Source organism: Lathamus discolor, chromosome 5, assembly GCF_037157495.1.
Source record: "Lathamus discolor isolate bLatDis1 chromosome 5, bLatDis1.hap1, whole genome shotgun sequence".
NCBI classification, from domain to species: domain Eukaryota; kingdom Metazoa; phylum Chordata; class Aves; order Psittaciformes; family Psittacidae; genus Lathamus; species Lathamus discolor.
In genome coordinates, this window is record NC_088888.1 from 49,770,815 (window position 1) to 49,798,727 (window position 27,913).

General features: G+C 41.4%; 1 protein-coding gene and 1 long non-coding RNA gene across 7 annotated transcripts; one reads left to right on the forward strand and one right to left on the reverse strand.

The window, feature by feature from the left end:
* Positions 1–1,006: 1,006 nt before the first annotated feature.
* LOC136015180 (uncharacterized) lies at positions 1,007–5,375 on the reverse strand. Its single transcript, XR_010613096.1, has 3 exons — positions 4,934–5,375; positions 4,478–4,626; positions 1,007–4,288 (listed from the first exon to the last, which is right to left on the reverse strand). It is a non-coding gene; the product is annotated as an uncharacterized LOC136015180 (long non-coding RNA).
* Positions 4,582–27,892, forward strand: IL20RA (interleukin 20 receptor subunit alpha). 6 transcript variants are annotated; one of them, XM_065680760.1, is made up of 7 exons: positions 4,582–5,277; positions 19,671–19,800; positions 21,509–21,687; positions 22,368–22,543; positions 24,149–24,293; positions 24,866–25,005; positions 26,459–27,892. In XM_065680760.1, the coding sequence occupies exons 1-7, from the start codon at positions 5,193–5,195 to the stop codon at positions 27,380–27,382; spliced, it is 1,779 nt and encodes a 592-aa protein (XP_065536832.1). In that variant the 5' UTR covers positions 4,582–5,192; the 3' UTR covers positions 27,383–27,892. The 6 variants fall into 6 exon arrangements, with proteins under 6 accessions (XP_065536832.1, XP_065536835.1, XP_065536836.1 ...); XM_065680763.1 differs by having other exon boundaries at positions 5,190–5,277; positions 19,671–19,786; XM_065680764.1 differs by having other exon boundaries at positions 5,193–5,277; positions 19,702–19,786.
* The last annotated feature ends 21 nt before the right edge of the window (positions 27,893–27,913 follow it).

Consider the following 27,913-nt stretch of genomic DNA (forward strand, 5'->3'; position numbering starts at 1 on the left):
AATCCAGAACAGAATGTATGTATAACTATCTCTGTACTGCCTATCTCTGTACTGCCTATCTCTGTACTGCCTTTCTCTGTACTGTACTATCTCTGTACTTGACTGAAAAAGTCAAGAGAGTATCCTGAGGAAGACTTGCTTCAATTCAGCCATGACGAGAGAGATGGTGGGTCAGCTACACATGGGATGGTCTCATCTGACACAGACAGTGCTGCCACTCTGGCTGCTGTGGAAGGGGACTGAGTGGACAAGGAAGTGTACCTCCATTTCCACCCTTTTCACTGAAGGGAGCCTATATTCAAAGCGTCCACACACATGCTGGATCTTGAACATCAGAACTTCTTCCTTGGTCAAGTTTGCATTTACTAGCAACAGCTTGTAAGAGGCAAGAGGCAAAGCATTCTCAAAAGATCCACAGATAACAATCTTTAGGGTTTAGAATGTGTACTAATTTCATTCATCCCGAGCTTGTGCTTTAGGGAGTGCTCTGCAAAAGTGTATTTCTAATTACAGCTGTGTATAAGAATAATTTTTGATTGATGCTGATTTGTTTTACTTATGAGCTCAAGTTTACTTGTTTTGTTCAGTCAGTCAATCTATAAAGAGCAAAGGAAGATGCAACAAGAAATTTTAAGGTGTTTCAGTTCACTGTGAGCAATAGTGGGACTTTCCAAGATGTTTATTTTTTCAAAGTTCTGGAGAAGAACACTGTTTAAATGAGATCTGTTGACCTCTTGCCAAGTTTTTAGTGAAATACAAACATCTGATCCTCTTGTTTCAGCCTACAACTGGAAATAACTGTGCTATTTTGCATACCTTGCAAACCATGAACTTTTATATCGTCCTTTATAGTAAATAACAAAAGTATCTTAGGAAACAAGATGATGAAGAATCTCTTTCACAAGAGATACTTTCTGGGGAAGATGAATAACCATTGTTACACTGAAACTAGTAGTATGAGGAATAACCTATAAACTTGGAAAGAATATGAGTCATCGCTCAAAACTCTCTTCAGTAACACTCAAAGCAATTTTATTTTGCCCTCCTCAGTTTTTCCTTTGAAAGCTCTGACAGATTCACATATCAAAGAAGGAAAAAATGCTATTAACTTCTTGTTGCCTAACTATGTATTCCTTTCATTTTCAAAATGTGACTGAATTTCGCAATCAGAAAGGAAGAATCACAACTGAACGAGTTCTTTGGATACTTTCTTGTTACGATTTTTCAAATAACAGCACAGAGGGGAACAAAGCTAGCAGTCAGGCGGTCTTCCCATAGACGTCGATGGTATTAGAGGCACCTATCAGCAAAGTGAAAGATACCAGGGTCTAGCAAAAGGTATGCTTTACCATCAGTCTTCTGCTGAGCCGAATGGTAAGAACATGGTCTCTTGTTTGTATGAGGAAAACCTAGAAGCCTGCACTTGATTTTTCACATGGCTGGCAGAATAAATTCAACAACACAGGACTGAAGGGTAGGCAAAGGAAGTTGCAAACAGGAAAGGCATAAATCTTCGGAACATTCAGAACAAAACATCTGGAACAAAAGCATCCCAATCTAACCCTGAATCAATTGGTTAAAACAGAAAGCTCTTACTCATGACTGCAAGGTAGCTGGTGTTCAGGGTACACAAGGCACACAAGTCTGTTCCTATAGTGAGCAGAAAACACACCACCTTTCTCAGTTCTACACTCAGGTTTCAAAACATAAGTCTGCTAGCATCTTTTAATATTTCAAGCACTTTTTCTTCACGTCCCACTGAAGAATACTAAGCTGCTACTGCCCTATCAAATTAGCGCAAAAAAAAAAAAATTCCCCAGATTTCCTGAAACGTTTTCTGAGGAACAGTATAAGTTTGTCTTTCCTGCGCATAATTTAAAAATTGGCCAGGGCTGCCTCCCTGCGCGTTTAATTACAACCACTTAAATATTTCCATAGAATGATCAGTTTTGCAAGGCTGGATTGGATCATGGCCACATCTCTGAACTTTCCAGTTCCTTTCAAGTCTTTTATTTACACTCCTGAGCTAAACTGTTTATAGAATAAAGCGTAGGCTCTCATTTTCTGAGGCCATCTTTCTATTTACTGGTGGGAAGAAAAGTCTTTAAAATTCTTTTTGTCTTCACTGGTAGCAGATACAGATTCAGGGGATGATGCATCAGCAGCCTGATGTTCTAGTCTAAATTCAGATTCTATTTTGTCCAGACAGGGTGGGTCTATTGCTTGTGGACAATAAACATGATCAGTTGCAATATCTATGCAGTTCATCTACTTCACTCTCTGTCCATTAACACACCCAATAATAGTCACCACCCAAGTGTAGTCAATATATCACTGTCATCTGGCATAAACATGAGGCCAGACACTGCATGCCTCACTCAGGCAAATCTCCAGTGGAAGCCGACAGCAACTTGGACTGAGGAAGGAGCGTGGGATTTTACAGACATTGATGAAACCAAAAGCTGTGTGTATTCCTGTATACATGCATACATGTGTACTGTTCCATAAAATAAACATATTTCTCAGAAACATGAGCAGTACTCAGAATGAGAGGGAGATTGCTGAAAAGCACAGCTATGACTTGATTCCAACTGCATCTCTCATGATCCAGTTTCAGGGAAAGAAAAAAATTAAAGGACCCTTTCGTTTCCAGTTGATGCATTTGAGCTGGTTAACACCCACAAACAACATTGTCAAGCACATTAATCTCCTTCCTTCTGCTGGGATTCTGGGACAAGGAGGTCAGGTGAAGAAGCCAAGAAACATCCCAAGCCTGCCAGCAAGTTCCTTGGAGAAGCAAGCTGCTCCTCAACATGTGTCACAATGCTTCTTACCAGGAAAGATCACAATCTCTTTCCTACACTTGTTTGACAATGGATAGCCCCAACAGCTAAAAAGGAGTATAAATCAATGTACCAAGGACTGGGTTGTTGGGTTTGTGTTTTGGTTTTTTGTTTGGTTTTTTTTTTTTTCCAAAGTTAACTAGTACATAATTCTAAATGGTCTCCTGATTTTCCAATTGTATAAATAACCTCACTTCTTGAACTACTGTTTTATAATACAGAAAAAATGATTCAACCAATTCAGCCTTTTAGCCACTTTGGATAGAGCTAAAATCAGCTTTTAACTGCTCTCTTGTACAATCAATCTGGAGTAAAGCTACACAGTTCAGGGCTAATGCAAATTTGCTGTGATATAAGTAACAGAAACACTGTCCTGCTAAAATTAGATCCTTCCATCATTGATTTATATATATATATATATATGCTTTATTTTAGAAAAAAAATGCAGTTGAAGTACATGGAAAGAAAGCTCCACTGCTATAGGTGATAGGGGCAGTCAGAGGTGACAGCAAAGTGTATGGGCAGTGCCAAACTCTGTCAGGAAGTAAAGATATACAAATGGCATTATTCTTTTTCATCAAGAAGAAAATGCAAAGGGAGGCACTGAAACTGAGGGACCAGTTTCACTCTTGATAACACTGACAGACTTTAGGCACTTGTGACAAAGTTTTCAGTTTAGAAGCCAGGCTGAAGTCTTTAAGCCAATCAGCTGAGACATTTCCAAGAACAAGAGTAGGGGAATAAAAAACCACCAGAAGGCCTCCTCCCCCACTTCTGCTTAAAATTCCAACTATGTTTATCCACAAGAGTTCAAGAAGTTTTCAACTCAATGTGGACAAATTTCCTGTTAGAGAAAGCAGCGTGATCTTTCATCAAAGCACCTTCTTGGCCTCTGTGAAAAGTCTGGCCAAAATTCATTGACAGGAAAGACATTGTCCATTTGAGTAACTGAACTTGCTATCTATCTTCTTATTACTTCATGTGTATTTAAGCCCATGAGCAAGCAGGATTACTTGCCTTGTGACCATGGCTTTGAACTTTGAGAACCTGTATTTTGTCCGTGGAGCCAGAACTGAGTCTGGAAACCTCATTTTCTCACCAAATGTCCCATTTCTAATGTGGATGGCACAATGGGCAAAGCCATAGCAGTTGCAAGGAGAAGGAGTGACAGAGACAGCTAACTGGGAGAGAAAACAGTGTGGAGCACATGGAAACAGCAACTGGGGAGAGAGATCTAGCAGGAGCTCCACTATAACAACAGGCACTATATATATACCGTATGCAGTTTTTAGTTTCTTCTGCAAATTAGACAAACAATTTCCAGACACAGCCCCTCATTTTACCAGCCAACACAACCCATGCTGACCATCACTTCAAAGTGGATTGGCATGTAGTAGTCAGGTTTCGGCTTTTGCTTGCAAGATCTTCCTTTTATGCAGAAAAGCCTGAGAAGGAAATAGCATAGAGGGAAATGGTTATGAAAGAATGGAGAAACCAAAAAACTTGGCAAATGGATGCCAAGGATGGTGGAGATAAGCTGGAAGGGAACTGAACAACTGGAAGAACAGCAAATCAGATCAGTTGGCAGGAAAAGAGCTGGCCAGGGTCCATCTGAGGGGAGGAGAAGCACTTACATCACAGCACCTCCAACTGCTAGAACCTCCTCAAATATTCAGTCTGTGGCACCCCACAAGCACAGCACGTTCCCTTTCAGGTTCCCTCATCTCCTTCCGCTCTCGTTAGCAGTGGCACTGAGCAGCTCCACGCAAAGTCAGCAAGAGTTCTGCAACAAAAACATGTTCTTTCTCAAAATCCCAGAGCGACTGATGTGGGACCACACCTCTACAGACTCTCTAGTCCCACCAGAGTCAGGTGGAAAGGGGTGCTCAGCTGCATGACCAGCTGGATTTTGAGTATCTCCAAGGTGGAATAGCTTCTTCCCATGTTCAAACATGCTAACTAATAAAAAATAATGGGAAACAAAAGACATCTGAACATCCACAGCTGTAGCGTGTTGGCCTTCACCTCCCTCTGCAGAAAAAAAGACAACAACATCCCACCCACATCTAGTGCCTCCAACGGAGAGTTACCCAGCCGTGGAAGCACCGAGGGGTGCAGCAGAAGACGGAGCCACAGCGTAAGACGGAGCCGACGGCAGCAACAGCGACACCGGCCTAGGCGGGACCCGCAAACAGCACCCGCCTGCCGCCACGGCCCCCGTGGGCACGCCACCCCGCGCAGGGCTGCTACTGTTCCTCCCCTGCCCCGCCCAGGCCGCCCTGGCCGGCCCTTTCCACCTGCGCGGCGGCGGAGAGTGGAGCACCCGCGGCCCGGGAGATGTGAGCGCCCATGGGCGCCGGGCAGCTGCGGCGGGGGGCGGCCTGCCTGCTGGTGCTGCCGCTGCTCCTGCCGCCTCCCCCCGCGGCGCACACAGGTAGGTGGCGGCGCTGCCTGCCGGCCCTCCGCGGGTGCGCATCTCTCCCCGGGCTACGGGCCCCGTCTCCGCGCCCGGTTATCCCGGCGCGGCGGCCGGCCGGCTGGCCGGGCAGGCAGAGTTGGCCCGGCTCCGCGGACTTGTTCCTCCGAGCCGAGCCAGCAGCCCGGGAGGTGGCTTGTGCCGCCGGTCGGGTCAGTGCGGCGCTGCCGTGTGCCGTTCGTGTTAGCCAGCGGTGCCTGTATTTAATATTCGTGTTCCTGGCCCCCGATACTTAACTGGAAGACAAGGAGTGTGTGTTTCTGTAATGTTGCTTCATCTCTTTCTTTTCTCCCTGGTTATGCTAGAAATACATTTTGCAAAGCGGTAGGTTAATTTACTTTCAGCTGTAAATTGATAGCATGCTCTTGAGATAGCCCTTGTTTATAGTCATTGGGGTGATTCCCAAAATATGTTTGTGCTTGGCAGGTGGCATGCCCAAGAGTCTTATCTGCGCAGTCAAGAGACGGATTAAAACAAAAGGCAGGGTGGGGTTTTGGCAAAGATACTGAGCTTGTATGCCGGTGTCCTGAATGGCTCTGATTCTCTTCTCCTGCCTGAGACTCTGCGTTCTCCAGTGAGAATGAGCTTGTAAACTCTAGCTGTTAAATACGTGTGCATGATGGGGCCCCTGCTGCTGTTAAAAGCATCAGACACTCTTTCCTTTTCTATATCCCTTAAGTATAAAACTGAGCAAGGTGTTGAAGAGATTAGAAACGTACTCTGTGCGCTTATTTTCGATTGTAAATGTTGCCTCCAAAACTAAATACAGGACAGTCTGCTCCCATTTAATCCACAGCAAAACTTCCAGGTTCTGTGAGAGCTGAACAGTAGTAAGGAGCGTTCTTCATATGTGGAATACTGTGGAGTAGCACCAAGTACTCTTGTCTCACCTAACTCTTTTCCTTACCTACTCCATTATGCATCAGTGATTTTGAGTGGTTTTCAGAGGGTACCAATTCCAGGTTTTTTTTACTTAACTGACTGCATTGTATTGATCTTATAAAAGTCTGCTGATGATCACTACAAGTGTTTTGGAAAATATGCATAACTGTCATTTAATTGCCCTTAAGAAAGAATATATAAAAATCTGATTACTCCTTTTTTGATTCCAGAGAAGAGTTAGAAAAATGTCAAGGGGGTTATGTTGGGTTTGTCTCACGGTTGTTCAAGGGAGAAAAGAATCTGCACATTCCTGAGGTTCTAGCTGGACATAGTTTCAGGGGGTTTGTTGACAGCAATACCAGCGCAGAAGGGAGAGCTGTGTAGCACTGAAGATTTAGAGCTTCAGTTTTCACCTCTTTCAGCAGAACACCTTTTGTTTTTGTTGTGATGTGTTAGTGGGTACAAGTTCATCCTTAACTGGATGACATCTACCGGTTTGGCAGTGTCTGACTGCATTCTGTTCTGGGGCATTGCTGGCTAATAATCTGCCAACCTGACAGGCTCCCTGAGCATTGCCTGGTTTTACACAGGACAGAAATTCCACTTGTCACTGCACTTTGGTGAGATTTTTCTAAATTGCTGTTTTGCTCACTGTTTAAAATCTGTTTTAAAATAAATGAAAAAGCACAGAAAGTGGAAAAGCAAATTAAAAAAAAAAGTCATTGTTTAATCAAGAAGATCAAGAAATGTAGCATACGCCTCTTTACCACATGGGAGAGTTCAGCAATTTTTGCAAGAAACTCATAAGGATAGGAAGGAACATCCTGAACTTTGGAAGTAGTAAAATGTTAATTTATTTACTAAGCTCCATCTTAAATCCTTCCCCGTGCTCCTAGTGGAGGTTTCCCTAACCACATTCTTCTGCAGTTAGAGAAACCTTGAAATTTCTGGCCTGTAGAATCCAGCCTCTGTCCTGCAGATCTCTACAGAAGAAAGAATGCCATGGATAGTACAATATATACTTATTAGGAGGAAAGGGAAATGAGTCCGAATATTTATTTGAGGCATGTTTACTATTTTTGTTCAGGTGAGGCATATGATTTTGATGCAAATCTCAGTCATTTCACTTACTGTGCTTTTGTCTGTACTGTGACACAGTCTTAGAACTGTATTTATTCTGGATGAAGATGCCCTGGAAGACATGCTTCATCAGCATACCTAATGCAAGTAGAGCTAGTCCAGTCTTGAAAAAACCTTGAAACGCGTGTAGTGTAGACAAGATTTTCACAATACCAATATTTTTGTGTAACAGATCTGTTCCTATTGGGTTGCATTACTCATTAATGTAGACATAACCTTGGATCTCACTGGAGTTGGTTTGTGGTTGTACCAACTACATTTCTTACAATGGGACCTTGAAAGCTTCCCCCTCTTAATGTTTTTTGATAGTTGTATAAGTTGCTTGGTCTGCATTGACACACGATTTAATTTACTTGCCTTTCATCTTTTACATTGTCATTTTTATTATAAAATAGATCTACATTTTGAAAAGCAGCTGCAGGCCTCCCTTTAAGCAAATGTTTTCTGTCAGAGTTACAAGAGCTCTGAAAAATACAAAATGTGCCTTTTGATCAAGATGTTGTTCTGGGAAATACAGAATAAAAGGATAAAAGGGATCACCATGTGGGCTTTGTAGTTAAGGCCTTGAACTGGAGTTCAGTGACCACATAGATGCCCAGACACATTTCATCATGTTAAAACCATCCAGAAGGCAGGCAGTATTCCAGTGCTAATAATCTACTTCCTTTCTTCCTTGCATATACACAGCGAATCCTTGAGAAAGCTTCCTGAGGTCAGTATGTATGCAGTACTTTAAAAACCTGTGTGGATGCTGCTCCTGAACTTGAGAGGAGGGGAGAGACTGCTGTTTGCAATTCACTCCCCATGAAAACTGGGACAGCAGAAGCAACTTGCTTGGCTTATTTTGATAGAAACGAGGCCTGAAAAGCACTTTTATTCTTGCATGAATACCTTGTATTTGAGCACCAGCAGTATATGGGAGGGCTGATTTGTGTGGTATTTCCTGACTCTCTGCCAGGTGAAGGGGAAAAGAATAAATGTAACATAGAGATGAATAAATGTAACAGAGATAAACAAAAAGAAATGTTGGATAAGGAGAAATACAGTGTATGAAGGATTGTCATGTTCATATAGTCAAAAGGCTCATCCTTCTCAACTTTAACTTCCAACCTCATGCCAGGCTTTTTCAGACAATGCTCCAATCTGTGCCCTCGTGCTTGGCTTCACTTATTATTTCCATGACTTAACAAATTCTTATTGCCTGGTAATTAGGAATGGAAATGGTTAAAGGAGGCAATTCAGTCTATAGAGAAACTTCCAACACTGTTAGGATTTATGATTGAAGTCCAGAACTTAGATGTGGGTTGCAGTTCTGCATGTGAACATTCAGGTTCACCATTGTAGCTGACAACCTTACCTTTCCATGGCTGTTGTTCTCTAGTGGCCTTTATAGTCTTAATTCCAAGAGAAGCAAGTGCTTAAGATTACTCGAGTCGTTTGGGCATGTGTGGTTCCAGTTTGTTTTTATAGTTGTGGCTTGTAGACTGATTACTGCTGGTTATTTCTTTCCAGGAGGTGATGATTATCTACAACTACAGGATTAATAGCTAAAAGAGAGAAAAATCACCCTTTTCATGAGCCGAACAAAAGCTCCCATATTTTAAGAAGCTTAGTTTTATAAAACCCTGAATTCTGTAAGACAGGCCTTTCTCTAGATGAGAATGAGGCTTCTCTTGACAGCTGTGTTTAAACGATATGCAGATCTGTGTGCTTGATGCTTGGTATACCAGTAACTTGCAGGTTTTTATTGACCCTAGCTTGAAAACAGTACAGTAAAACTAGGTTAATTAGAAAGAGAAGGAAACAAGTTCTAGGACTAGAGGTATGGGATACTTTACATATGAAGAGATTATATCTCTTTCTTATGGAAAATAGATGACCTTTCCTGTCTGCATGACTACTTCAAGAGTATTTTAAGGTCAGTGAAGGGACAGGAGGAAGACTTTTCTTCCCTTCTTTATACCACAGTATATACCTTCTTTATAGCACCTTGAGTTAAATCTCACCTTACAGCTTAAGTATTTTTCGGCTGTTTTCTACTCCCTTTACTGTGATGGGAACAGGAATGTGTCCAAAGAGATGAAAGAGAAGTACGTTGCTTCAGGGGGTGAAAGGATCTTACATGCTGCTACCAAGATTTATGTGTTTGAGCTTAGTCACACTCTGTGCGTAAGAACACACATGAGTAGATATTTACAGCTCTTAGATGAAAGGGGTTAATTTATTTCCTACTAATTTCTTAAAGCTGGAGGGAGCAGTTGGGCTAGTATTTATTATTGCATCTGGTTTGCAAAAGACTTGGTTTCTTTTTGCTTTCCTTGTCTTTTCTAAAAGTACATCAATATCCTGCTCTTAGGGGGTACTGTAGTCAAAGTACTGATGTACAGGATGTGGCTCAGAAGCACCAAAAACTGTGCCCTGAGAAAGCTGAGGCATGTGTAATTGCTGACAGGGCTTTTTCCCACTGTAAGAAGGTAGCAGACAGGTACGGATCTAGACCTGTTCAGCTCTCCAAGTTCAAACTAACTTTCAGTCATCCAAATATGACTGAGAGCTAGCTTCTCTGCCAGCACAGGTTATGGTCAGGCTCCTGATCTCATTGAAGTGTGTTGGCTGTTCCCTTGAATGCCAGCTGTCCCAACTGTGCATGTTGTTACCTTTAAAGCCATTTCTGAGGCAGTCTTCTGTGAACTTATGTGTAAAAGACATAGATGATTATGTTAAATAACTTCCTTTCTACAGCAAAATCACTTTCATCTGTAATGGGTAAATGAGTCTAAAAATCATGATTGGTGATTTTAACAAAAAAATGCTTGTTGAGTACAGGAAAGATACTGAAAATACTGCTATACCTATAATCAGGTACTGGTATGTTCACATCTGAAGTTACTGTGGGGCACTGAACAGTCATACAGTGCCTCAAAATACACCAGCCCATACCTGACAGGAGGCCAACAGAAATGGGTGTGTACCCCAGGAAGCCTTCATTTCTTGTGGGTTCCCTACAAGCAGCTGCTTCCCAGAGGCACTTGGGTCCTTCATCATCTCTGGGGAGAGGCATAAATGTGGGGCACAGGAGGGAAAAATGATTCTGTGAGTGCTTCAAAGAGGCAGAGATGCACCCCACTGCTGCCTCATGCTTGCTGGGGTGTTGCTGGCGGGTCTCCAGCACCCTGCAAGAGCCATGCTGACTGTCCCACAGGGGGAACTTGAAATTGCCTCTTGCCATTTGCAAGCACTGGCTGAGGACTGGAAATAGGCTATTTGTGATCATTCAGACAGGGGTGGCTGTGTGACCTTGGCAGCCCAATTACCTGTGAGAGAGGCAGCACTGCAAGTTTGATAGGAGTGTTGGTCCTTCCTCTCACATCTTGGATGCAGAAGAAGGTATTTCACTTGCATCTTTTCTGGATTACCTTTCCCTCAGAAATGAAGTTCTCATCCTCCATTGGCATCACACTTGATCTCCCGTCCCAGGGAAAATGGATTCAGAATCAGTAATTTCTCTGGTTAAATTAGTTTGGACTCCAAGAAAAGTAGAATCCCTTCTCTAGACAAGTCATCAGTACATCAGAGAGCAAGGAGCAACACCTATGAGGCAATAAAAACAATGCTGTCATAGGATCGTAGAATGGTTTGGGTTGGAAAGAACTGTAAGATCATCTAGTTCTAACCCCCTGGCTGTGGCCAGGGACATCTCACACTAGACCAGGTTGTCTCAAAGACCTATCTGTCGTGGCCTTGAACACTGCCAGGGATGGAGCATTTGCCACTTCTCTGGGCAACCTGTGCCAGTGCCTCTCTGTCCTCACAGTAAAGAACTTCCTTATATGTAACTTGAATCTCCCCTATATAGGTTAGAATTGGCAGTTGTTGCCTAATTGATAATAGCCAGCACTAAAAGATGAAAGCCAAAACTAAGTTTTGCTCAGTTTATATGTAAAAAAAAAAAAAAAACCATATATTTTATGTAAGGATAAATTAGGAGTGTTCCAAAATGTGGTGTATCAAGATTTGACAGGTAACTGTCACACAACGTAATTTTTAGAATGTTTCAAGAAGAAAGCTTATTTAAACTCTGGGTATTTTGAAAAGCCAATGTAAGATGTATTCTAATGTCAGGTACTCTAATTAAGCTTTCATTTTGTTGGCTGTTTGTTTGTGCTTGATCGAAGTACTAATACATTGGTAATGCTAAACATGCTCCGGGGAGAAAAGGAAGTCCTCAAAATGAAATGCTGGATAGTTGGGATGTTTTTAATATTTTATAGAACTTCAAAACACCTGTTAAAAAAAAAAAAAAACAACAAACAGCTGTTGTGTCATGGAATTGTGCCAACAGTGGCCTTTAAAAATTAATTTAGTTCTTTTTGTCAAAGTGTTTTTCATGTCAAACTTAACAGAAATTCATTCAAATGGATTATGACTCTGAAAGCCTTGAAGGGGTTGTGCGTAATCTTAGATAAGCACACTTTGAATTTTACTCACCTTGTTTCAGGCCAGTACTGATCACTTGGAATGAATAGAAAACATACATACAATAGCTTTCTCCTGCTGGAGTGCATCAAGGAAAGGTTTTTGCAGCAAGGCATTGGTAGGTAGTATGAGCTTTACTCTTGCACTTGCAAACCATCAACACAGTGGGAAGAAAATTCAGTTTGTCTTTTCTGCCGTATACGTTAGCAAAAAGGTGTTGGTGTCAGTTGCCATTTCCTTCTTTGGCTATCTCCTAGCAAGCCTTCAAAAGACTGGGGAGACTTTCTTCACCTTTCTGAACTTGGGTCTTTCTAGACTGAGCCTCAAATGTTCTTTGACCAATATTCTTTGTGGAAGTGTTTTTATAAGTTAGGATAACAAACACAAGGCTTCACATGGAGAAGGAAAACAGGTCAAGGCAAGCTGCAGCTTCAGTCCGCTTTTGCATCTCTCCCATTCTTCAGGCTGTATTTCCACTCACACTCTTTCCCCAGATGACCTCCTCAAGTTCAGCTGTTTTCAGTTGCAGCCTGCCTGTTTCTTCAAAAACAAACCCTACATGCCCAACTGTCATCCTTCAATGTTTCTCCACCTCTTCTCTAAGGCTTTTCTATCTGCTCCACCACCTGGTTTTCATGTTGTATTATGTCCCTGTTTCTGTCTCTGTTTCTTCCCTGTGCCCCCTCTGAACAGGCTGTGAATGGAGTGACAGGCTCCAATTCTGGGAGGGTAAGATTGTGCTTTGTGGTTAGCTCTTGAGTGCTGTTGTGACTCAAACAGGAAATCACCTCCACACTCCCCCCCACATTCCCACCAGTGCTGCGCAAGTCAAAGGGTTTTGTTAGCCTGGCTTTACCAGCAGTCCCAGAGCTCTAGCAACCCACCAGGAGAAAGGCAGCTAAGAAGCAATGACTTCTATGTGCTTCTCCTTCTCTTCCTCGTTTTCCAGACTGTTGAGTTCAAGTCCAAAAGAATCGGCACAGAGAAAAAATTTTGAGCCCTCTTAATGTAAAAAAAAGTCAATTTAAATTGTTGCCAAGATGACTAATAGCAGGTAATGACGCTAACATCTATTCCTGGCTTTACTGGGTTTCCCTTCCTCTCTGTAACTACTGATCTCCCAGTTTTGGCTTAGTTCCCCTGTTTACCACGTGGTGTACTCCCTCACATTCCCGCATGGCCAGTGCCAGCTTGCTTGAGATTGCAGATGTGCTGGAAAAGAAAGCCCCAACACTCTGCTAAAGAGTGCCACCAAATGTGGTGATAAATGGTCATTTGTTCTGCGTCTGACCATTTTATGTTCTGCATAGGCATGTGTTTGAGGGAGTATTTTTTCACTGAGAACAACCTAACCATTAAAACAGATGAGGTGGAGGAAGAAAAGAGAGCAAAAATTCCTTAAAAAATAAAGAGCAGCAGCAGCATAGGAGGAGCAGGCAAGGTTTTCAGGAGTTTGGTGGAACTTGCCCAAAGTTGAACAGAAAGACAAAAGAAAGGCAATGGTTTACAACATTTTCTGAAGCCAATGTTTGGTGTCCTAGATTGCTTCTACATTGCTGGATGCAACATTGGTGAGTCTAAGCTCCCAGTGGGAAAAGGTGAATCTCTGACTTAGCCTATCTGAAATGCTGCCCTCCCTCAGAGGTGTGTAAGCACGAATCGCATCCATGGCCTTGAAGTGGCAGCTGCCAGTGGCAAAGCACAGGGAGTGCCTGCAGCGTTGCCTATAAAGTCAGTGCAGCTGAAGTCAGCACAGCACAAAGGAGCTGCTTCCATCAGAGGTGCTCCCAAGGGCTGCTTCCATGTAAGAAAATACAACAGTAGTTGAAGCCAAAGTCTCTGTCAGAAAACGAGTTCCTCTTTTAAATTCTGTAGGAGAGAAGTCCCTGGTTTTACTGCTGTGGCTATTGGGAAAAGCTGTGTTGCAGTAAGGCTCGCTGTTCTGTCTTAATGCTTTCCACGTCACTCACTGTCTTTAATTGTATCTTGCAGTTTTCTAAAGAAGCCTGTGACCTTCTGGGTTGTTTTATTTTATTGGATAATTTGGTGTTTACACCCTTTTAGCCATGCCACAGTAAAATACAGCATGCTGCTCTTCCTGGGAGCAGTGCAGTTAACGACAGTACTTACACAGGAGGCATTTCTGTGCTAGCAGGTCAGCTTTCAGTGGATACTCTGCCCGCTTCCCACCCCAGAACTTTAGCAGCCAGTGTACAGAAAAAATACCTGTTATTATATATTTGTGTATTTTTATGCTTTGTAGCTGTTAAGTTACCCAACTCAAGTGAAAAGTTAACAAATCCTGTTTATAAGGAGAGGTCACAGGTAGTTTCAGCTGTGTTTGTTCTGCTGCATTGGCATTAAACACAGCTATTTGTCGCTGAGATAGGCAGCAGTGCCTCCTTACAGATGAAAAGGAAATGCACTAAATGGGTAGTAGCGGTAACATGGAAATGGTATGTTTTAGATTTGTATATATATATATGTGTGTGTGTGTGTATGTTTATGTGTGTAGATAGGTAGATAGATACCACTACAACCAAAACCACAGTTTGAACAGTGCCAGCTTGAGCAAGGCACATACCAGATAGGGAGGCGTATGCAGTTAAAATTGACTAGGTTTGTAAACCCAGCAGACACTTCCATAAAGAGAAGATGAGGTACCTGCCATGCAGTCTTACTCATGTGAATAATTCACTGACGTCAGTGTGGTTTTTCGCTTGCACGTGAGGGTGTTTTCAGGCTAAGTCATGTGTATTTTGGAAAGTCTCGCAGTAGCTCATTCTAAGATCAGGACTTGGCTTTTCATTGTGGTGGTGAAGTTTGCAAGCCTAAGTTATTATTTTCTTTCCAGTCCAGGTGTGCAGAGTCATGAAGAAATGAATGATATTACTCAAGGTTTGATTTACAGAGTTTCCAGAGACCGTAATCAGGGCAGCAGGTTTTTCCATGCTGGGAAGTGATGACAGCCATTGCAGACTATTGATGAGACAGACTAAACCTAGCAAAGCAACATGTATGATTGATTTCTGCTGTCACGTAGGCCAGTACTAACTGAAAATACTCCATGTGATACTCATGCTATTAATCCTGGCTAATGGAAGTAAAATCAGAACACAACTGGATATATTGTGTTTAAAGACAGGATACTGAAATAAGCAGCTGATACATATACTTGAGTCCTTTCCTGACTTGACAACCCTGCAAGCTCTACATATGATGTATTTTCTACACATGCCTCCTGATACTATTGAACACTGAATAGACATGGAGGGGTTTATTCATAAGTCTTCTTGGAGAAATAGGAGAGCACACTAGTTTTGTTCTTGCTTTACAGATGCAGAATTGGTGAAGGAAAAATTTGCGTGTTTTGTTGTAAGGGCAAACAGAACCCTTCACTCAGGGGGCAAGACCAGAACTAGAAACCAAATCTTTGCTTTTGCAGCTAATGGAAAGTTAATGGTCTTGGTCCCTCTGCCTTCCAAATCACATGGAGCTGGGGGTGGGTGGGAGAACACTGGCAGTGTTGTAATGATTCAGATCTTGTAAAGATACAGTCTGTGGGTTCTGTGTGCTGAGATTGGCTCATCTGCTGCAGTCAGTGTTTCTGTTTTAAAACTTCATTTACCACAGCAGAAACCACACTGGGAGGAGGTGAAAAAAAAAAAGCAACAAAAACACCTTTATATGTCACTAGTGTAAAAATATTTTCATCTAACAGAAATACATGACTTTTGCTCCTGTAAGATGTGTTCGAGGAATATGAATGTTTTTATGCAAGGATGGACAAATGGAATGTATAGGCAAACAGAAACTATTCAGAAAACCATGGAAGTAATTTCCCTTGTCTGTGGTAACCTGGCTGCCTCTGGCCGGTTCAGTTTGGTGATTTTGGACTAGCCTGATAAGCAGTACATACTTACAAAACCTTTAAAAAAAAAAAAAATTGTGAGAAGTGAGCTTTTAGGGACGCCCTGTACCTTTTTACAGTTGTACCTGATACAGCAGTATCCCTTCCAGACTTTTTACTATTCAGTGCAAAGGCAGATTTATTAGATGGTATAAGAAGGACTATCAGAATAGGGCTGTCACTGACCTTATGATATCGCTCTGTCCATCCCACAGACCCAAAGCAGAATCAGCTATATTAATGTAATTTCTGGCAGATGGCTTTCTAATCTGCTGTTCAAAGCTTCCGGCAGCCCTCTCTGGTGACCCATCATCATGTGTCTCCCTTCTTCCCACAAGGCTTCCCCAACGGCTCTTTTCTTGTGGAAACTGAACTCTGTTGCTTTTCCTCCTTGTTTGTGGTGGACATGGAGCATAGATTATCCTTCTCATGTAAAGATGTAAAGACATAGAGTGTTCCCCTCCACTCCTCCCTGGACAAGGTGCATCTCTGGTAAATTTAACTGCTGAGGAAGCAGAGATCAGGGCTGGTGGGCTTGACCGCCATCTGCACTGGAGGGAGAGAGATGCACCCAGTCTGGCCCATCCTAACTAGAGAGATAAACCAACCTAGGGAAGACTTTGTCTTCTGTTCTTTGTGGCTGCTACAAAGTAGATGCCTTGCTTAGAACCAGAGTTTTAAAGAGAAGACTTTTATGGCTTTGATTCCCAGCAATCTAAGAAAATATCTAAGTAGTATTTCCTCCTACTTGGAAATTGGATCAGAAAATTTGATTGTGCCTCGGTCGCTTCCTCTCTTCCTACAGGGATTGACTGGTTGCCTTTCCTGGGGCTTGGGCTGGATTTTGTGACTTAAGATTTTATTTTTCTTTTTAATCTTTCTTTCTGCAGTTGATGTATTTCATGTGCTCTCATACACTTTAATGCTGGGATCTGGTGCAAAGAATAAAACTTGGTGCATGGGTGATTTCTCATAGTCCATATGATGTTGTTTTGGGTTTGTTCTTCTTAGTTGCATATACATTAGTGGTTTAGGAGCTTCTCTATTCTAGTGAACAGATGTGGCAAATTTTAGGCTGTTTTCTTGTCTCTCTTGGGCAGCTTCATCTTTACATTTGGATTAGTTTTAGTGAATGGCTCAGTTTCCGGCTGGAGACCAGTAACGAGTGGCGTCCTTCAGGGAGGGATCGGTGTTGGGACCAGTCTTGTTCAACATCTTTGTCAGTGACATGGACAGTGTCATTGAGTGCACCCTCAGCAAGTTTGCCAATGACACCAAGCTGTGTGGTTTGGTTGATATGCTATAGGGGAGGAATACCATGGAGAGGGACTTTGACACGCTTGTGAGGTGGGCTGATGCCAACCTTATGAAGTTTAACCATGACAAGTGCAAGGTCCTACACCTGGGTCAGAGCAATCCCAGGCACAGCTACAGGTTGGGCAAAGAAGAGATTCAGAGCAGCCCTGCAGAGAAGGACTTGGGGGTGTTGGTCGATGAGAAAATGAACATGAGCCGGCTGCAGTGTGCGCTCGCAGCCCAGAAAGCCAACCGTATCCTGGGCTGCATCAAAAGGAGCGTGACCAGCAGGTTGAAGGAGGTGATCCTGCCCCTCTGCTCTGCTCTCGTGAGACCTCACCTGGAGTATTGTGTGCAGTTCTGGCGTCCTCAACATAAAAAGGACATGGAACTGTTGGAACAAGTCCAGAGGAGGGCCACGAGGATGATCAGGGGACTGGAGCACCTCCCGTATGAAGACAGGCTGAGGAAGTTGGGGCTGTTCAGCCTGGAGAAGAGAAGGCTGTGTGGGGACCTCATAGCAGCCTTCCAGTATCTGAAGGGGGCCTATAGGGATGCTGGGGAGAGACTCTTCATTAGGGACTGTAGTGACAGGACAAGGGGTAACAGGTTAAAACTTAAACAGGGGAAGTTTCGATTGGATATAAGGAAGAAATTCTTTACTGTAAGGGTGGTGAGGCACTGGAATGGGTTGCCCAGGGAGGTTGTGAGTGCTCCATCCCTGACGGTGTTCAAGGCCAGGTTGGACAAAGCCTTGTGTGGTATGGTTTAGTGTGAGGTGTCCCTGCCCATGGCAGGGGGGTTGGAACTTGATGATCTTGAGGTCCTTTCCAACTCTTAACTATTCTATGATTCTATGAAGGAGTTGTAGAGGACGTTTATGTTGGGGGAAATCAAAGCCTTTTATTTTCTAGGTTCTGTTTCTCCCATTTGGAAGCAAACGTTAAGGCAGAATCCTGGGAGTCTTTTTCTGCTGCTTTCACATGCCTGGTCATCTGTAGTTAGAGCTCTTACAAGATGAACTGTCAGTGGGCATTTATGTTTCCAAGCATTCCAGGAAATGAGGCTTCCTACATACTTTTTGTAAATAAGTAAGCTTGGCCAGAGGACTATATCTGACAGAACTTGTTCTTATACTAGGAAAAGAATTGAAAGACACTGAACACAAGCTAAGTGATAGAGATAAGAAAGCAACATTAGAACTACCCTCCATAAACAGCTTTATGATCCGAAGATACAGATGCAGACATATACTGGAGTTGGTTTATTTTTAATATTAACAAACAGCTTGAGGTTTGGTATGTCCAGAGTTTCCACCAAGGCAGATTAAAGTAGTTGATCTCTACAGAATTGCAAGAACATTGTCCTAATAAATGTATTAAAGAGAAAAGCTTATGCTGTTTGCCTCAAAGACAGAAGGATCAAGTTAATCAGTAATCTTTACATACAAAAGCAACTATATGTTACATATACAGGAAGATGAACACAATTACTCTAGTAATAGAGTACTACAAAAAAATACTACAAAAAAACCTTAAGATCTGCTTACAGAAGTAACAAAGGTCAAGGACTATTCATTCAGAGAGGTTCCCACTGTTCATGTTAATATGCTTTATTTCTCCTTTTTTTGGTCTCCTTTTGATGTCTTGAGAACTAGAATTGCATCCCTGGAGGAAGAGCTTAAAGGGTTTTGAAAAGTCCAGAAGAGCTGCAGAGTCACTTTTTCTCTTCCCCATTATGCTCTTGTGGCTGCTAGCAACGAGAAGCTCCTTTCCAGCTTCAGGACTGGTCTTGGGGTTGCTCCCATGGGCACAGTTCTCATGGAGGAGCTGCTGCAGACTGAGTCACAACTTGGAGCTTTGGATTCTAACCCTGGGCCCATGGGCCTCTGTTCTGCAAGCAGTTAAGCAATGCAATCATCTCCATGAGATTTATTCGTTAGGAGTGTGTATTAGGAAGATGAGAAATGGATTCTTAAAAGCCCCATACTTACTTATTTACTAATTTCAAAAGGTGGTGCAATGAACAGCAGTTTAGATGAGTGACCTAGCAGTATGTGTTCGCTTCTGGCGTTCTGGAGAACCAACATGGGTGATCAAATGACACTGGGTATATTGTGATCGCCTACTCTGATTCTCCAGTGTGAAATCATACTTCTGTTTGTAAAGCTCTGTATGCAGTAGACTCCACGTATCTTTTTAAAATATCTGGTTTGACTTTTTAAAGTCCACTCACCTATAACAAGATTCTACTGAAGCATCAAGAATATTTTTACAATTTCCAGTGTTAAATTGTTCTGATGGTCAAATACCTTGACAATTTTAAAAGTGCATGTGACTTTTATGCTGAACTTTTCTAGCTCTAGCTTCCAGTCCCTGATATTTCCATGCCATTGTCTATCATAAATGGCAAAACTGGTTTTGCTAGAGGAAAAAACATTCATACAGATGGAATTTGGGACTGCACTAGCTAGGGACGCTTCTAAAACCACTGAGTTTCCATGGCCTCTTCTTTGTGCTTTTAGTGTTAAGAACAGCAGTATGTAGAATTTTGTGGCTTACTTAAAAGTTGGGTTTGTTTCTTAACTTGAAAGCATGTGTATTTGCAGATTCTTAGAGATGTTGTTCCTTTCTTATTTTTTTCTCAGGTGTGTTGTGTTGTTCTTTGCCCAACCCTAGGAATGTCCATTTTGAATCTATAAACATGAAGAATGTCCTTCACTGGTCAGCACCAGAAGGCACAGGACATGGAGTACTCTACAAGGTGAAGTATTTGGTGTAAGTTGGCTTGTTTATTTTATTCTCCACTTTTATTTTAGCATGCTAAATAGTAATTAAAAAAAATAACTCTTTTGCAAGATGTGACTGCAAAAAAAAAAAGTGTGAGCTAAAATGTGGGTTAGACTTAAGCACTGTGGGCTTTAATTTTTCTCTGGCACTGTTTACTTCAAATCTAGTTAAAAGCCCGTATAAGGAGACTTCCTTCCTATGAAGTAAGTGTAGCATGCAACAGACTGAAGCTATCAAGGGCATTCCTGAAAAATGAGACAGAAGAATGAAGGAGGACTGTGCTGTGGATCGGCATCTGTACACGTTGGCCTTCTGTACGCATTTAAACAGATCTGATGATGTAGTATTTAATAGAATATTAACAGCACCCAGTGTTCCGTTGGTTTCTTCTAACAGATCCAACCCTCCTCACCTCCACCCCCCCACCCCCCCACCCCCCCAACCCCCACCCCCCCACCCGAAATTTTTTGATCTCTCAAGTCTAGGACAAAATCCGTTGAAGTTATCAAGTATTTTAAAAAAACAAGTAATGTGATTGGAATCAGAACCTTATATTTTCAAGGTCTGCACCTTTGTAGGATATCAGGGATTTGAGTGAGGACCAGAATTCATTTCCTGTATTCCCTCCAAGACAGCACTCAGTCATTCTAAAGGACAGTGCTGGAAGTTCGGCTTATAAATAGGTGTAGCACTGTTGTCGTGGATAATGTAATTCTCCCAGCCTTTACCTCTAATATTTACACTTCCCTCAATCTAGTACTGTTTTCATGACACTAAACCAAATGTAAATCTCCAGAAGTTACCTGTGACTGGAACTGGCTACCAGAAAAATCAAGGAGTTGCTTTTACAGTCAGAGACAACATCTTTTACTCAGATCTTGCCTCTGTGCTAATATGAATTACATAGTTGATCTCCTAGAAAAGGGGAGAGTGCTCAGTAATTAAGTCCTAGGTATGGCCATCTTACACAAACATATCCCTGTGTGCCTCTACCTGCCTAGGAAAGCAATGCCTTGAGCTAGGTGGAAAATGCTGGTGAGTGATACTGTCCTGCAGTCATACAGAAGCTGCCACACATCCTTACTAATTAGCAGCCAAAGAGGGAATTATTAATAATGTGAATTTGAGGAGCAGGAGCTTTTGATGAAATTCAGGCAAGAATTTTCCAAAGAAATCTTGATTTCTTCTACTAGTGTATAGGAGATGGTTAGTACTAATGTATTGTTGGTAGCGGGTATATGCCCATTTTTCAACTAGAAGGATTTTGAAGTTCACTGTATTCCAATGGAGTCTTTCTTTTCAACTAGAAAAAGAAGTAACACTTAGTAATAAGTAGTCTCCCGTCTGCTCATCTTGGAGACTTTGAGCAGAATCTGTCTCTACATCAGGATGAAGCACTGACCACTCTGAGAGAATTACTTGTCTATATATAAATAGTTACCCTGACTGTTATCATGTATTTACAGTTTAAAGCTGTGGAGACTGAGGCCTACTCTCATTTATTTTTCATCAAAAATTTGTGGAAATCATGTGTTTTATCTTGGCTGAAGCTGGGGATTCCTTGAAATGCAGATTTCTGCAAAACAAGTAAACTGTTTTATCAGCCGTAATAGCAGTTTCTGTGATATATTTTCAGCTGACTAACATCACAGCAATAGCTTTTATACAGCTCCTTTCTCTTTCTTTTTCAATATAGATATGGTGTTGGCAAATGGATTAGAAAGCCAGAATGCAGGAATATCAACAGAACGTGGTGTGACCTGTCCAGTGAGACCTCTGACTATGAAGAACAATACTATGCAAGCGTTAAAGCCTTCCTAAATGGCATGTGCTCTGACTGGATAGAGACCACACGATTCAACCCTCTTACAGACAGTAAGGAAAGCTAATCATGCAGCCAGATGCTCTATGGCCTTGATTAATCTGTGTGCTCAGAATGCATGTGCCTTCTTAGAGGATAATATTTTCATGCGAACATGGTTAGATTTTTTTTTTTTGGCAGTTGTTTCACATTTATGCTTTTGGCAGGAATAATTTGAAATAATTGTATTAGAATTTGGATAGATGTGTGTTATATGTATGGTCTCACATAAACTGAATGTTATTTTATGCTGTGGTAAATCTTTACTCAAGGCAAATAAAAGCTGTGGCCCATCCATAGCATAAAGAACTCAGATTTTGAAAAGGCTCTATTAAACCAAGCAGTAATCACACTCGAGAGCACAGCATCTCTTATCTGTGCCGGATAATCTGAGAACATGCTGGTAATTTAACTTGTTTCAGCAAATTGAGTTTCAAGGTTGTTTATGCTGCAAAGTCACAGGAATTCCTAGGCAAAACTCCAAGCCAGTATTCACCTTCTCACTGTAAAGATCCTCTGAAGTTATCTGATGAAATAATTTTCTGTCAATATAAGTTAATTGTTCAAAGTCCTACTTAGAGTCCCCAAAGCATTAGGAAAATTTAGTATCAACCACTTTAAAAAAACCTTTCATGGTCAAATCAGTGTGCCTCTGCTGCATTTGTCTGCTTTTTGTGCATGTTCATTTTTCCAGCTAAAATTGATCCACCCATGGTAAGTGTGTCTTCTACTGAGAAATCTATTTCAATCATTCTGACTGCTCCTGAGAAGTGGAAGACGAGTCCTGAGGGAGAATCCATATCTCTGCTTCAAGTGTATCCTGGCCTGCAATACAACGTGTCTGTCCTCAACAGAAAAACAAAGAAGAGGGTAAGATTTGACAAGGCTGTGGAACTGCTATTATTAAATCTGTTCTCTTGAAATGCACTTTGTCTGGTCTGCCTGAAATAGGTTTCATAGCCTTACAGAAACTGTAGGATCATTCAGGTTGGAAGGGGGTTCAGGAGGTCTCTAGTCCAAAATCCTGTTGAAAGCAGGGTCAGCTGTAACCAGGTCGCTTAGGGTTTGTCCAGTTGCATCCTGAAAGCCTCCAAGGATGGGGACTGCAAAATCAGTTTCTGCTTGACTTTCCTCTTGAATTTCTTTTTATCGAATCTGAACCTCTCTTTTTGAACTTATGTCCACTGTCTCCATCTTTCCTGCATTCAGCACTGTGAAGAGTCTCTATCTTCTTGATACGTCATCCTGGGGACTGCTGTTAGGTCCCCTCTGAAGCCATCACTTCTCCCTTCATGGACCAAACTCTAGTCCCTCAGCTGCCCCTCACAGGGCAAGTGCTCTAGCACTTGGAGGTTGAGGATCTTGGTGATCCTTTAAACACATTCCAGTTTGGCAGACTTTTCTGTATTGGGTTGGACAAAACTGGTCATGATGTTCTAGACATGGTCTGATAAGCATGGAGTGGAGGGCAATAATCCCTTCCCTCCGTCTGCTCCCTCTTCTTTTAACAGAGACCAGGATGCCGTTGGCTTCCTTTGCTGTGAGGACATTTTGGCTGGCTCATAGTCTTGCTGCCTGTCCCCAGGTCCTCTTTAGCAGGGCTGCTCCCCAGCCAGTCAGTCTTCTGGGGAGTCTGAGTCAGCATTCATAATACATCATGACAAGCTGCATTGTTTCTCATCACATCTGATGCTTCTGCTGATTTACGTGCCATTAGCAAGTAGTAGTTCCTAGCATAAGCACAGTAGGTGAGGAAGAGTTCAGTGATCAGTTACAAAAACGTTCATTCTTCTGTTCCCATCTTCCAGGCATAGTATCTTTCTGGCAAATCTCAGAATTTCCTGAAAAGAGACAAGAAACTTTATAACAGAAAGGTCACCTTCTGTCAAAAGAGATATTAAAATGCCAAGATTAGTAATTAGAGGTAGACAAAAAGGGTTTTGTGGGGTTTTGGTCATGTTGTGGGGTTTGTTTTTTCTTTTTTATCAATACGTTTGATGTATAGCAATTACTTTACACCAAGGTCTGCATAGCACCTTTGTTCTAAGGCTGCTATCTTTATCAGAACATCCCAGTTTGAAAGATTTTGTGGAACTGTACTGTGTGCCTCTCACTGGCCTTTGGGTCAGGACAGCGCTGGAATGACGCTTTAGCTCCATTTCAACATCAGAATGAGAATATGTGCCATGAGTCAACCACAGTGCTACTTCATCTAAAACATGAAATCATTCAGTAGAAGAATCATTGAATGGAAGATGAAGTATTCAGAGGATGTGGCCTATGAAATAACTTGAGTTTTTATTGCATTTGGAAAAAAAACCAAAACAAAAGGGATGCTGTTGCAGTTCTTACATTATCATTCTTCCCAGAAAATTTGTGTGATTGTGACACATTTGGTACAGAAGTTCTTTACTTTTCTGTAACTGAGGAGTTACAGGAGAAAAAATATCTTTTTTTCTTAAAAATGTCTTTCAGTGGTGGTTCTCCATCAGCAACAACACCTTGGTTGTGCCCTGGTTAGAACCTGGAACAGCTTACTGTGTCAGCGCCCAGATACGCGTCACCACACCACTTTTGCACAGTGGGTTCTCCAAAGAATATTGCATTGCTACCTTGAAAGGTATGTGTAAATGGCAAATTACAAAGAGAAGATGCAAGTTAGAAAAAATCATGATGATTAAGTTTGTAAGTTTTTTATGTATCCACTCTGAGTGCGAAGCATTGGTTTTTCCCTCTTTGTGCATTTGTACTGATGAAGAAATTTTTTGCCTTTAATAAAACGTAGCTGGAATCTACTGACGGAAGGTATGTCACTACCTCTGAAGAAAAAGACCTACATTCTTGGAGTCTTAGTGAATGGAGAATATACATCTTTTTTTCTCCTTGCATGATGTTTGGGAGTAGCAGATCTGGGTCAGTGTGAAGTTAGCAGCAGGAGAACCTGAGGAAGGGGTTGTTACTACCTTTTAGAATTTAATGTATAATTTAGATAATGATAATAACCTGTCTTGTAGCTCAAATTTAATTTTTTTTTTTTTTTAATTTCCGCTAATTACTTGTTTATCTAAGATGTTTGTATCCCATATCCAGAAAGCAATTTCTGGATACAGAATGTGTGATGAGTGCACACATTACTATCTGAATGCTTTAAAAAGTTGCTCAGTATAATGAAAACTTATGTTTTCTTAACAGATAAAACAGCTGATGAGACTATGACAGTCGTATTTGGATATGTTCTGCCTGTCATGCTAGCTGCCCTTTTTATTTCAATGATATGTTATTGTGTGCACAAGTATATTCATGTCAGCAAACAGAAACATCCAACAAACCTGGTAAGTGTTCTCTACTGTGGGATATCGCTGCCAATCTTGACACTCACAGCAGGTGTGTGTATTTTCTGGGGCTCTGAGTCAGAGTCCCAGACTAGCTGCAATTTGGCTAGCTGCAAATAAAAAGCTATAGTTGGCACTGATATTCACAAAAAGAACATCACATTGAGGGTTATTAAATGCAAGAAAGAGTAGTAATTCAAGTTAGCAACTGTGTCTAAAAAGGTGAACAGATCTGAAAAGATGACCAGAGCTAGTGAGCATCAGAACAGAGCTTTTTTTTTTTTTTTGGAAAATGCCATTGCCATAAGCACTGAGACAAGCTCTGTTAGGAAGTCAGCACTCCTTAAAGTTATATAGGAAGAAGCACTGTAGAGATTTAGTGAACAAAAGTTATTATTTGGTTGAATTCAGAAACAAGAAGGGAAGATAATGAAAGCAGTACAGAAATTCTGTGACTTTTTTTGGAGTATTACTGGGTATTTTCCACTTAATTGTAATTGTGAAGGATTTAACATGTGTGCATCATAGAGATAATTTAACCTGCATTTCAAATATGGCATCATTTCCTAACACCCAAAAAATGCATAAACAAACACATTCTATTATTTAAACAGCCCAAATACACTTTCTATGTAAAAATGTCTGTAAGTTTCTTAGAGTTTCTTAACTTTTAGAAAGATGCTATAAAGTCTAAATATATTCCTGGTTTCCAGGTCATGAGCCCAGTAGACCTTTCTCACAACTAGCTCTAAACAAATCACTGGGCTGTAAACAAAAAATTACAATGGTGAATGAACATTTTGATGTAAATGCAACCTGCATGACACCATGGGATGGGAGGTGTAAAGGAGTTGGTTTCAACATGCTGATCTTTCTGAAGATATCTAGAGCAACACAGAGGTGGCAGGAGAAATGTTCACAAAAGCAGCCTGTTGACAGATGGCACAATTCAGGCTCCATACACCGCTTTTCAGCCTGATGTATAGCTTCCTCTCTGAAAGGAAATCTGATATTTAATTCTCTATAAGCTATACTGTAACATGGTACCTGACTCTGTGCTTGGGGTTGTGGTTTTGACTGCACTTGCTCTTTACCTGTTAAAAGAGCAGAATAGATTCTGTAACCTTTAACCCATGGACAACTCTTATGTTTTCTCCAAAGTCACTTGAGTTGGTGCTGATGGAAACAACCAGAATTTGACAGAATTGTTCTAACCAGTATTTTGACATGGGGAAGATGAGGTAAAGGGGCATTAGAACTGGTCATGGCACAATTTTACTTTGGATAAAAAAAAAAAGTATTAATACTCCTGGAGGTTTCTTCCTTGAATTGAAATAATCTCCTAATAAGGTCTAACCTAACCTTATATTTTAAAAATACATGACAATGTAAAAAGCAGCAAGATGGTATTTTTATTATACTTCACACAAATGAAAATATTTTTGCTTTCCAGTTATGGCACTACACTGACAAATGCAGGGAAAGAGTTTTCATACCATGTGAGAAAATAGTGATCAACCTTATCACTGTTAACGGGGATGAGTACAAGCCATCTCAGGAATCCAGTCATCTATCGGAAAGGAAAAGTCCCCATTACTACACTGTTTACAATGGCACTGAAGAGAAGGATTTGCCTTCAAAAGAAGTACTGGAAACAAAACAATTGAAGCTTAAGACTTCACATGAAGAGATTTCACATGAAGAAGAGATTTTAGCAGAAGGCGACCAAACTGGGAAATGGCCATCCTATGGCCATCCTGGAACAAAGAATACTTTGAGACAGAAAAGTACAGAGACTGTAGAGTATGAGCATGATGTTAGGGCTGAAGACTTCAATCCTGCTCAGGAATTGGAAGAGGACATTTCTGCCCCCAGACTACTAGGTGAGCCACAGATTGCCTTGGAGAACTTGGTTACTATGAACACAGGACAGCCATATTGCCCCCAGCTAGAGGTGAGGGCAGCAGACCCTTGTTTGGAACACAAAATAGAGGAACTTAGTTTGAAGATGGTTGATGGAGCGGATGAATTGCCAGGTGTGACCCCTATCAACTTGGTGGACTTGGATACTGTCAAATCTGGGCAGATATCCTATCCTCAGCTGGAAAAAATAACACAGGGCCTCACAGATAAAAAGGGTGAACAGACCATATTAGTAGATTGGGATCCTCACACTGGAAGACTGTATATTCCTACTTTGTCCAGTGTTGAAAATCAGGTATGTGAAAGAGCATTCAAGTGTGAAGATCCTGACAAAGAGGGAATTTTATCCAGACTGTGTGAGAGAGAGGTATCTGATGAATCATCAGAGGACCAAGAAATCTATCTCCTGCAATTTCAGGAACAGTGGGGACTGCATGTAGAAATGGACGACTGAACAGTAATTTTCTAAGATGTTTTAAAAAGTAAAATCTTGCTGACTTTGCCAAAGAGAGTGATGAACTCTAGTGGAGCAAACACATCTGAACGTATTGAAGTTTTCAGAACCAGCACAGTTGAACAGCTTATTTGTCATGTTACTTATAGCAGTTTCTGGATAAGATAAAAGTGACTTTGGCTTTCATTGTAAATCTCTCAGGTAAAATATGATGGCTATGAGATTATCTTTTAAAAAAAAAAAAAAGTTTTTACACCAGATGCTTTTAGGACTTTCATATTATAATTCTTGCCAAAACAAATTATCAGTGTTCGAAAGTAGTTATTTTTAGCAAATAAAAAGCAGTAATATGACTTTTTTCTGGGCTGTTTTGTGTATCTTGACACAATGCAGTCTTTTGTAGGACTTGCTCCTTCTACTTGTAGTGGTTTGAGCTGACTTTTGTGGATGTTAAGGGCATTCCACTGTATGGTTTGTTTCTGGTTTATAAATATACTTCTACTCAATGAAGTTTTTATTTATTTCTCTTGA